Source organism: Mus caroli, chromosome 6 (assembly GCF_900094665.2).
Source record: "Mus caroli chromosome 6, CAROLI_EIJ_v1.1, whole genome shotgun sequence".
Taxonomy (NCBI): domain Eukaryota; kingdom Metazoa; phylum Chordata; class Mammalia; order Rodentia; family Muridae; genus Mus; species Mus caroli.
In genome coordinates this window covers 41,998,911-42,010,658 of record NC_034575.1, presented here as the reverse complement: position 1 = coordinate 42,010,658, position 11,748 = coordinate 41,998,911, and the positions used below count along the sequence as shown (strand labels likewise).

The following is an 11,748-nucleotide window of genomic DNA, read 5'->3' as shown; positions in this document are numbered from 1 at the left end:
AAAAAAAAAAAAAAAAAAAAATTAAATCAATTAAATCAGCATTATTCTTTAGCTGTGTTTCAGAAATTCTTTTGTTTAGGATTCATTTTGGATGTGATACATGTAAATAGAGTGAACTTTGGCCAGACTTTAAATCTAGCTACATTCCCAATGTGATGAAACAATAGTGATTTCTACTGTGTATCTTACCCTACTCCATATACTGGCAGTGTGATGGGAGAGACAAAAACATTTCTCCAGTTTGCAAAAGCATGGAATATTTCCATTAAACCACAGTGTCCTTATCTCGTGTAGGTGTATGAGTTTAGAGTCAAGGAGTCCAGTATCATAGCACCTGTTCCTACTGAGGATGTGGACACGCCTCCAAGAAAGAAGAAAAGGAAACATCGGTGAGTCTGCTGGGGATCCCTTAGAGGCAGGATCTGCAGGCAGGGCTTTCCTAAGAACATCGGTCAGTTTTCACTTGAATAATGATATAAAAGGTTCTAAACAGCTGTTATAGATGTATTGAAATCTCATTTCTCCCTTATGGCTGCTGTTAGTTTTTATATACAGCCACTTCAGTATAGTTGGCATATCAAGTCATACAAAGTTTGTTTTACCACATTGGATTTGGATTGCGTATGTTTTTATACTGCAGTAAAGCTACATAAATGTTCCTTTTTGGTGTGGAGTGATATAAGATGTGCTTCTGCTGGGCTCCCTGGGCCAGTGTTTAGCTGTGGCTTTTAGTCTAGGAGTCTGGATTTTCTAAGCGTGTGCCATTACATTCTGATATTTGAAGTGAGCCTCCTTCAAGTTTGGATATTACCTCTCACAAAGACTTATAGTGAATAACTACAGGACCCTCCTACCTCAACCCACTGTTTTTTAAAATGAGAAGTGTAGTTAAGTGGGTAAGGATGCAGTTAGATTATGCTCCAAAAATTTTGTATGGGCACATTGAATGTGCTGAAGTACTTTTTTTTGTATTAGATGTTTTCTTTATATACATTTCAAATGCTATCCCGAAAGTTCCCTATACCCTCCCCCCATCCTGCTCCCCTACCCACCCACTCCTACTTCTTGGCCCTGGCATTCCCCTGTACTGAGACATATAAAGTTTGTAATACCAAGGGGCCTCTCTTCCCAGTGATAGCCTACTAGGCCATCTTCTGATACATATGCAGCTAGAGATATGAGCTCTGGGGGTACTGGTTAGTTCATATTTTTGTTCCACCTATAGGGTTGCAGACCCCTTCAGCTCCTTGGGTGCTTTCTCTAGCTTCTTGATTTTCTTGTGTTTTGCAAATTGTATCTTGGGTATTCTATGTTTCTGGGTTAATATCCACTTATCAGTGAGTGCATATCTAATGACTTCTTTTGTGATTGGGTTACCTTACTAAGGATGATATCCTCCATTTACCTCCATTTGTCCCAGAATTTCATAAATTCATTGTTTTTAATAGCTGAGTAGTACTCCATTGTATAAATGTACCACATTTTCTGTATCCATTCTTCTGTTGAGGGACATAAAAACTTAGGTTTTACTATATGCTTCTGAGTTTTTGGTTGAACAATTTCTTACCATGCAATTCAACTGAGTGATGCTGAAAATTATAGAAAGTATTGGTATCCATATAATTCAGACGGGACTAAATCAGTAGGTATGCACAAGGCTTTATAGTCTTAACCAGGCAATATGGATAAGAATTTTCTTGCCAGGCTTCCGGGCATGACACAGTATCCTGAGTGAGTAGGTTCTTGAGTCACTCTGAACTGGCAAGCCCATAGAGACTAGGGAGTATAAAACCAGGCTTGGCTCTTCAGCACTGCTGCATTGGCTGCAATTGCACAGCCAGGCTCATTTAAACAGGACTCAGAGTTGTAGCCACTTGTATCTCACACAGAACTTTTTCTATCTTTTACAGGTTGTGGGCTGCACACTGCAGAAAGATACAACTGAAAAAGGGTCAGCATCCTCCCATCTAACCTCATTATCAGCCCCTAAACGTCTGTTGTCCTCCTTTGTTTTAGAATAGAAACTGGATGAAGTTTTGGTTATTCTGATTTGACTTTTACTTAGCAAATCAGTTTAAATGAACTGTGTCTGTTGATCTGCAGTGAAGTGAACCGGATGGAGCGAGTCAGAGAGAAGCAGAAGTGGGGCTGAAATGTGGCACCAAGTGTTTAAGCTCTTGGGGGTGGGAGGTGATTTTTTTTTTCTCCACAGGAGTGTTGTGTACTTCAGTAAAGGCAGCCAGTCAAGGATGTTCCAGAGGTAGTGGGGAAGAATGTCTTGTTAATTGTGATGATCATTTCCCATCTCCCTGGATTCATTGGCTGCGTGCTGTTATCTTTACTCAGACGGCTCCTCTAACCATGTTTACAACTATCAACCCTGTGACCATCCACGGCAGCCTTGTGACAGTTCGTGCCCTTGTGTGATAGCACAAAATTTTTGTGAAAAGTTTTGTCAATGTAGTTCAGAGTGTAAGTATTTGTTGCTTTGGTGCAATTGCATGAGAACTGAATAGGCTTTTGGTCAGCAGCTGAAAATGGTGGTTTAAATCAAGACATAAGGACTGGGAGTGCTCTTATTGCTTGCTTTAGGAAAGCTGCTTATTTTACAAGTATTTCTTGAGCCCTGTACTGTGCTAATGTCTAGTCAGCCTCTTGGGCAATGTGACTGTGTATGCTCATGCACAAGTTAGGCAGAGTTGTAGTAATGGATTGGATTTTTCTGTTTTTCTCTTTGGTCATTTGAAGTACAGTAAAGGGGCATAGACTGTAAGGAGAATCTAGAAGTAGCTACCCATTCCTTTTGTGGGTATCAGAAGTAGTGAGAGTTAAGCGGGTTTTGGTTTTCAGAATGAAGGGAAGTAGGTAAGGTCGCAGTAGGTTTTCACAATCACTTAAGAAAGCTGTACAGAGTGTGGATACCAAAGAATGGATTAGAAATATGCTTTATTATAGTGGTTCTCAACCTTCCTAATGCTGTGACCCTTTAATACAGTTCATATTGTGGTGACCCCCATCCGTAAAATGATTTTTGTTGCTATTTCATAATTTTGCTACAGCTATGAATCATAATGTATATGCATTTTGGAGGGATGTTTTGCCAAAGGGGTTAAGACCCACAGGTTGAGAACCGCAGGTTTACTGGCATGGTCTAGGGTCATGGATACCATTCAGTCCAAGACTTCCCTTTACCTGATTAATTAACCGTAGGGCTTTAAATTCATGTGCTCTTTAACAAATATGAAATGGACAGCAAAACCAGCAGTGATCTTTCTGAGTCCTGTCAGCTTCATGTTTGTGGTTTCCTGCTTCCTTGTTACAATGGAATAGTAAAGGAAAGGTTGTAAGGGTTTTAAGTGAGTGACTCGTGCTCAGCAAGACATTGACTACCTTCCTGGAAAGGATTGTGGATGAGGAGGAGGATTGTTGGGTATGGTGGTGATGATAAATTTATCCCTAAAGGTCAAAACCGCTTTCCTGGATGTCGGTGCAAAGCACAATGCAACACCAAACAGTGTCCATGCTACCTGGCTGTCCGAGAGTGTGACCCTGACCTCTGTCTCACGTGTGGAGCTGCTGACCATTGGGACAGTAAAAATGTATCCTGTAAGAACTGTAGCATTCAGCGGGGCTCTAAAAAGGTAAATAAGAGTTCTATCTGGAAACTTTGTTGTTGGTTTTATGTCAGTGTCTTATGTTAAGTTCTGCTGTCTTCAGACTTACGCTCTAGCTGAAAATGAACTTGAATTTCTGACCCTCCTGCCTCTACTTCCTGAGCGCTGGATACAGGTGCATTCCTGATGTTATATGGTGCTGTGCAGTAAACCCAGGGCTTGGTGCATGCTAGGTAAGCAGTCTACCAGCAACTAGACTCCATCCTCCTCCTCCAGAAGATGGATGCTTACTGATAGACTCAGAGAGTCTATCTGGGAACAAATAAAAGTGACTCTTTGTTTTGTTTTTTGTTTTTTGTTTTTTTTTTTGGTTTTTCGAGACAGGGTTTCTCTGTGTAGCCCTGGCTGTCCTGGAACTCACTTTGTAGACCAGGCTGGCCTTGAACTCAGAAATCCGCCTGCCTCTGCCTCCCGAGTGCTGGGATCAAAGGCGTGCGCCACCACGCCCGGCTAAAAGTGACTCTTAAATGAAAGCAAAGTAGTCAATCAAGTATTGTCTGGATATTGCAGGTGTGTGTCTCTCAGATTTAAGTTCTGATCATTTATTATTCTTAAAGACTTACTTTTGGCTGGACTCAGACTTCTAAGTAAAAGCTCTCAGTGAAGATAGACTACCTCTTTTGGCATTCTGTTCCTGCCGTTTTTCTTTGGCTTCCTTCAATTCTCTTGGCCAAATGTTCAGCATGTTCTTCAGACTTCTCTTTGTTTTTCTTAGTGTGCTATTTCATCAGAGCTGTATAGTGGTGTTGGAATTGCACAACACATGGAGTGACAATATCTCCACCACTGATTCAGGCTACATAATCCATTCTGCTGTACACTCAGAGTACCAACAGTACTTCTGTGGTTATGAACTTCTGGGATGTATAAAGTTTGCATTCATCATCTCCTTCAGTGACTGACAGCTGGTGGCTAGAGAGCAGATATTCAGCTTTGTCTTGACACACTGACACACCTAGGAGGCGCCACAAAAAGAGCTAATGCAATCTTAAATTTTCTTTAAAATAAGTGCCTTACTGGGTAGTAAGATAAACCCAGGGTTCTGAGAAGCAGCCATTAATGTTATCAGACTTGAAATAGGAATTATTTTAAAAGTTGGCTCAATTTTTTGTTTTTGTTTTGTTCCACAAGGAAGTTATGTTTCTTCAATAGAAACAGATGCTGATTTGTATCAGGATGTACATTCTGATACGCTGATACAAATGTACATTCTCATGATGGTTTTTTAAAGGATGCTTTCTATGTACAGTACAAGATGAAATTTCCTCCAGCAACGTTCTATAGGCTTTGTTCTTGTTCTTTATCTACCTTTAAAACAGGCCAGGTGTGTGGTACATGCTTGTGGTACCAGAACTCTAGAGACTTAGTGAGGTCGGAGCATAGATGTGAACTGTATCACAGACCCTCTCAATGCACTACCAACCTCAAAGCCTTAAAATGAACCACCCAGCAGTTAAGTATTTCAAGCCCGAGAATTGCACATAGGTGATTTTAAATGTAGCAGGCAGGGAGTAATCACTAAGCAAAAGACACCAGACGATTCAGTATCTTTAATCCTTTTAGTAACAATAGTTATATTATTAACTGTCTAATATAGAAACACGGTTTGAATGCTTACTGCATATTACAGGTAAGGAAACCCAGATTCACACGACCCACTATCTGATGAGGCGGCTCAGAGGGTAAAACCCAGTGCTCACATGATACAAGTAGACAACTGACTCCTTCAGATGCCTTCCATACCTGTATCATAGCATGCCATGAATTTTTTTTAAAAAGAAATTGCAAGTAATGGAGCAAGAAACACAATCTGGAGTCTTGTGCCCCTGCCCTCTCCATACTACCACTTCTGCCCTGTGTGCAGTGTAGGCACATCTCATAAGCCATCACATAGTTGATAGCACCCTATTATTTTTATTTTTAAAGGTATATTTATATGTGTATGAGTGTTTTACCTGTACGTATGTATGTCTGGTACCCACAGTTTAGAAGAGGGTATTAAATTCCCTGGAACTAGATTTACAGATGGTTGTGAGGCACTGTATGAGAACTAAACCCAGGTCCTTTTCGGGAGTGGCTAGTGCCTTTAATCATCTCTCCAGCCTCATCGCTCTACTGTAGACCCTCTTTGAAATTCTGCCTTAGGTGGAACTTTCAGCTTCTCGTGACTTTCTTTTTTCTTCCCTGGCTCTTTGAACCACCACTGTTCATGGAAAATCTGATCTAACTTAGTTGAGCTCTCGAATCATTTTACTTTAGGTGGCCGCATATTCATTTAGGTCATCAGACCCCTGCTTCAGTTTCCTTTGGCATATTTGCTGAGATCTAACATCTCGTCTGTGTCCTGAAGCCATATTTGCCACTTTAGGATCTATGTTCCCTTCCTACAGCTTGTTCACAGAGTGGGCAGGAATGCTCATGTTGATGTGTCTTCTCTGTGGCATTTTTTAGCTCTCAGAAATAGAACACTGTGCATATAGTTCTTAGCACTTGCTTGTTCCCACTGTTTAGCTAATTTTGTTTCTGATCAGGAAGGTGATTGGGAAGTTTACTTGACAAGAGTGGCTCAGAAATGCTTGGATGACCTTTAAGGTCACAAGGATATTCTTGAGTGACGCATGATGAAGAGTTACTATGTTGCCAAGTAGTGGCGGCACACACCTTTAATCCTAGCACTCAGGAGTCAGAGCCAATTTCTGTGAATTCGAGACCAGCCAGTGAATTCCAGGACAGCCAGAACTACACAGAGAGACTCTATCATGAAAGACACACAAACAAAACAAAAATCTAAGTAAAAAAGAAAAGTTATCATATTTGGTCCTAGTCATCCTGGCCTTCTATAGGATTGTTGAATCATCATATCCTTCATAATAAGGATGTTTTTTGTGTTATCATGAGGAGTTTCTAGAGGAAAGCTGTGGAGGAAAGGGCAGGGTCTTTAGAGGAATAAATACCAGTAAAGACTGTGCTAAGGGCTCTAACAAATGAAAGAGTGTCCTTTGGGAAACAGAAAGGTCAAGAGGAGAGTGGTTGGTGTGCTCGCCTTCACTTGGGTTCAGTATGTTGCGATGCCCACGTTTAAGGGCATAGTGACATGGGCCTCATAGTGACAGGTCTCAAAACCAAGAGTAAAGAAAGAGCTTGCTGTGCAAGCCTGACATTCGTATGATCAGCACCCCAATAGAAACCAAGTGTGGTCATGCACTAATAACCTCAGTGCTGGAGGTCTGGCTGTGGGACAGACTGCTAGGCCTGGAACTTCACTGCCAGCCAGTCTAACTGAAACGAAACAGCTCCAGATTCAGGGAAGGAGACCTTGTCTCCAAAGAAGTAGAGTGGCGAGCATAGATCTGGTACCTGAACTTGCTCATTGACCTGCACATGTGCTCACACATGTATACACTATACATATACATACAAAAATGAAATACTGAGAAAAATTGTAAAGATAAGATTTTGGCTGTTGGTTTCAGCACATGGTCACTTGCTTCTCTTGCTCCTGGCCTGGCCTGTGCATAGTGAGGCAGAGAGCATGTGGTGGGCAACAGTAACTCAATCCACAGCACACAGGAGGTAGAGGGAACCCAGGAAGGCTCAAGAACAAGAGACACATTTGAAAGACACACCGTCAGGAACGACTTCTTCCCACTCCCACTCACTGAGTGCATCACCTCCCAGTAATGCCAACAAATCGAGTCTGTCATGAGACCGCTCTTCAGTTGTTCATAGCCTCACAATTCAGTTGCCTCTTGGGGGGTCAGTCCACAAGCTGGGGCACCTGAGCCTTGTGGAGGGTGATGATTGAAAGTGAGTTCCAGGACAAGATGGAACAGAAGGGAGAGAAGCAGATCCACATGTCTCCCTTGCTGCAGTACCATGACCTCAGATGGAGAGGCTTGGTTGTCTTTCCTGTAAGAGGATATTTATCTTGAATTTTTCTTAGAAATATTACTTTAATAGTTTTCCAGACACTCAGCAACTTTTTTTTATATCTGTCAGATCCACTTGGGGGTCTAGTGATTCCCCTCAGACGGTCTGAGGTTTAACTCTGCTAACTTGTTTGCACCCTGCCGACTGATATCCTCAGTGTGCCCCTGCCATCAGTTCTAATGTGACTGTGCTTACTCTCTAGCACTTACTGCTGGCACCATCTGATGTGGCAGGCTGGGGCATCTTTATCAAAGATCCTGTGCAGAAAAATGAATTCATCTCAGAATACTGTGGGGAGGTAAGACATACTTGTTTATAGTAGCAGCTTGCATTGTTTTGGATAGATTTCACTGGACAAGGCCAAGTTTAGAATAGATTAATAATAAGTGACCTTTAGCCTGAACTTATTTCTATTAGAAGTTTTGGTTTACATAGTAACTAGCGAGATTACTTTATTTCTAGTCATGTTTGGCTTTTATTACCTGGAGAACAAGGGGTTCCGGATCAAGAGTTTTGCTGTGTATTTTTGCTCCCACTTGCTTGGCCAGTGAGCTGATGGGGACCCTGAGACAATAGCTGTATTAGTTTGGCTGTTTTAGTTGTAGGGCTAAGAAAAAAACAAAGCTTTAGAAAGTCACAGTTTACATTTTTTACTCAGCAGAAAGACAATATTGTTGTCAGTTTCTCTAGACATGTTGCTTAGGACATAGAAATCTCTCTGATTTGGAGTTTTTAAAGGTGTTAATTTGGACTGGTGTGCAGTTCAGTGGGTGAAGGCACCTGCTGCAGAGTTGATGGCCTGAGTTTAACCTCAGGACACACATGGTGGAAAGAGAGTAATACCTCCCACAAGGTGTCCTTTGGTCTTCACACATGCTGGGGCATGCGTGCACAAGCACTTTCCCCCATAACTTCTTTACTGTGTATCTGCTAAATAGAGAAGACAATTTAGCTACTCTTTGATAGCCTTGAGGGACCAAAATTCTCTTAATTGGCTCTTTTGTGTTCTAACAGTCTTGACCACTTACTCCAGTACAATTTCCTCCTGTGTCTTCCTTGTAGATTATTTCTCAGGATGAAGCAGACAGAAGAGGAAAAGTGTATGACAAATACATGTGCAGCTTTCTGTTCAACTTGAACAATGGTATGTTCTGAGCTGTAAGGCAAGGTTTTCAAATTAGAGGTCAGCAATATTCCAGGACCAAGGGCATCTGTCTGCAAGAACAGCTCCTGGTATTTATCAGCAGGCCTAGCTTCAGGGGTGTGTTGCTCACTTGTAAGGAGAGGGGAAGTCCCCAGTGAGCAGAAAGGCTGTGTACAGGAAACAATCTAGAGTTCCAACCACTTGCAGATGGGCCTGCCTCATGCTCTGGCTATGAGTGGACATTGTCTCCCACTGCTGTGGCTTGCCTCATGTCCCCTGGAACTTGTGGGCTGAGTAGTTTCTGTCCACCTCTTCAGTGTCTGCCCTGAGAGGAGGAGCATTTTGAAAGCATCTTGTGGCCTGATGATGTTGCCATATATTGTGAGAAGAAAAGCAGCAGCAGCTGCAGCCTGTGTCTGTGGAGGGACCTGTAAAAGTGAGTGTGCTCACACACATCCAGACAAACTTTCAGCTGGACCAAAAAAAAACCTTTTTCTTTTTTGCAAATGTTCCATAGAAATATTGTAATATCAAATGTCAACATGCCCACCTCTTGATGCCCAGAGAAATTTGGCTAGATTACATCTTTTAAGCCATGTTTTGCTCAGCAGTATATAGCTGAGAAATCATGGTGTTTAAGAGCCATATTTAACAAGCAAGGATTCACTTTGATCTAGAAGAAGCAAGGATTCACATTTTCTTCCTTTTTTTTTTTTTTTTTTTTTATATTGGATGAAGTTGAGTGCTTTATTTGCTTAAGTCAAATCCTGAGGAAGTATATTTCTAAAGCCATACTAACCTTGGTCTATGACTGAAAATAAGTTACTGGATTATCTATGTTTTTCTCTTTAGATTTTGTGGTGGATGCAACCCGAAAGGGCAACAAAATTCGTTTTGCTAATCATTCAGTAAATCCAAACTGCTATGCAAAAGGTGAGCTTTTAAGTTGGAATTGCGGCTGGATGCAACAGTTCCCTTTTCCCAGCCAAGTGACAGCGAACTTCAGTACCCCTGGAGTTCTTACGGGAGACAGCTAGTTAACCTCTATCTCTGCCTGCTTCCCGCTCACTGCCGCCGATGTTTCTCTTGCAGTTATGATGGTTAATGGTGACCACAGGATAGGCATCTTTGCTAAGAGGGCGATCCAGACTGGTGAAGAGTTGTTTTTTGATTACAGGTTGGTAAAATACACAAAGGCTTTCCCTTCTTAAACTATGGGGCTGGGGTCAAAGGCTGTTTGTAAGTTTTTTGACAGATCTGCCATCATTGGAGGGGGCATTCTTTTAACTGACCAGTCACTATTTGCTGTGGGCACTAGTAGAGAGTTACATGTTTCCTCAGTGTAGTTCTCATGTATTAATTATACAATGTTTATTTGAAAAAAATTAACAAAACCTATGTAGAAAGCTGCATCTAGCACCCTGTTATTGATAAAACTGACAGAGACCCCTGGGGCTTAATCTATGCCTAATGGCACACATACATCTGTATTCTACAGCACCTTCTCATTGGTACAGCATATATATCTTTATTGGTAGAACATTTACATCTTCATTGTTTTAATTGTTAACATCACCCTGTGGTCACTGTATTCTTTCTAAGGAAGCTACTCACAACTATTGACAGTGTTCAACTGCATTGGCAGGATCAGGCTGGCAGTGTGGATTTATTCATAGAGCCACCTGGCTCTGTGGAGCCAAACAGTCATTTAAATGTGATCCAGTAAAGAATATTAGTTAATTCTTTTAGTTTAATATCCATTCTACCCAGAAACTTAAGTTGTTGAAATGGGGGGGGGGGCGCTGTGTGTAACCAGTTTTAGCTGCATAGCTGGAGAGAACCAACTGAAACCTGTGGAACGGGAATAGGATCCTCCTAGGGAGGTCACTACAAGTGGCTTTATCCCAGGCTTGTTCTAAATGGCCAGGGTTAGATAGACGCAAACCTGTCCAGCTTCTCTAGTAGTCAGACGGACCCTCAAGAGCCTGTCTTGGTATCTACTTTCTGAGTCAGCACTCTCAATGGGGGGTTATTCTTTGGCATTAAGTCATGGTTTTGCTTTCGTAGCATTAGACCCAGACATGACAGTGTGGAGTTGCCATTCAGAGCAGTGTGCTGCAGGGGCACAGGGAGGGTGTGGGGAATGCTTCTAGCACAGGCAACTCATAACTAGCAGGTTACCAGTGACAGATGCATGCCTCCCCTTCATGTATGCAGCTGTCTGTGTAAAAGCCAGTCGTGTGTGTGTGTATGTTAGAGACATAATTCACTCTATCAGCAGGCTTGGTTTTCCTGATGTTGGATAGGTTGTCACTTCTTGTTCATGTTGTTTCAGATACAGCCAGGCTGATGCCCTGAAGTATGTGGGCATCGAACGAGAAATGGAAATCCCTTGACATCTACTACCTCTTCCCCTTCTCTCTGAAACAGCTGCCTTAGCTTCAGGAACCTTGAGTACTGTGGGCAATTTAGAAAGAGGAAATGCAGTTTGAAATTCTGAATTTGCAAAGTACTGTAACAGTAATTTATAGTAATGTTTTAAAATCAACTTTTTATTGCCTTCTCACCAACTGCAAAGTGTTTTGTACCAGTGAGTTTTTGCAATAATGCAGTATGGTACATTTTTCAAATTTGAATAAAGAATACTTGAACTTGTTGTTGAGTCACTTGTCATAGAACATCACCGACCAATTCTAGAAAGACTATATCTAGTGGGAAAACACAACTTACCTTTGTTTTTCCAGCTGTCTATAAATATTTAATAACAAACATACTGGCATATTGTTTGCCTAAATCCAGTGTTAGTATTGCATGTTAGCCTAGACATGAGTGAATCTAGGCATTCAGCAAGGAAAGTCAGTAAATATGAGACAGTGGGACACACTCCAGCCAACTTGTACCCTGGGGAAAACTGTTAAACCTTCCAGTCTGCTGTCCCTATATAAAAATTACTAGGTTATTTCTAAGAACCTACTTAGCTTAGATTCTATAGTTTAGACA

At 41.6% G+C, this 11,748-nt stretch overlaps 1 protein-coding gene across 1 annotated transcript in view; it reads left to right on the top strand.

Moving 5' to 3' along the window:
* The window catches only part of Ezh2 (enhancer of zeste 2 polycomb repressive complex 2 subunit), a 63,047-nt gene extending 51,643 nt beyond the window's left edge, over positions 1-11,404 (top strand). Inside the window, exons 11-19 of the mRNA XM_029478205.1 lie at positions 295-389; positions 1,911-1,951; positions 2,347-2,472; positions 3,463-3,641; positions 7,807-7,902; positions 8,667-8,748; positions 9,601-9,681; positions 9,841-9,925; positions 11,084-11,404. Of these exons, the coding sequence (XP_029334065.1) occupies positions 295-389; positions 1,911-1,951; positions 2,347-2,472; positions 3,463-3,641; positions 7,807-7,902; positions 8,667-8,748; positions 9,601-9,681; positions 9,841-9,925; positions 11,084-11,144 (846 nt within the window). The 3' untranslated portion in view covers positions 11,145-11,404. The remainder of the gene's footprint in view (positions 1-294; positions 390-1,910; positions 1,952-2,346; positions 2,473-3,462; positions 3,642-7,806; positions 7,903-8,666; positions 8,749-9,600; positions 9,682-9,840; positions 9,926-11,083) is intronic.
* The last annotated feature ends 344 nt before the right edge of the window (positions 11,405-11,748 follow it).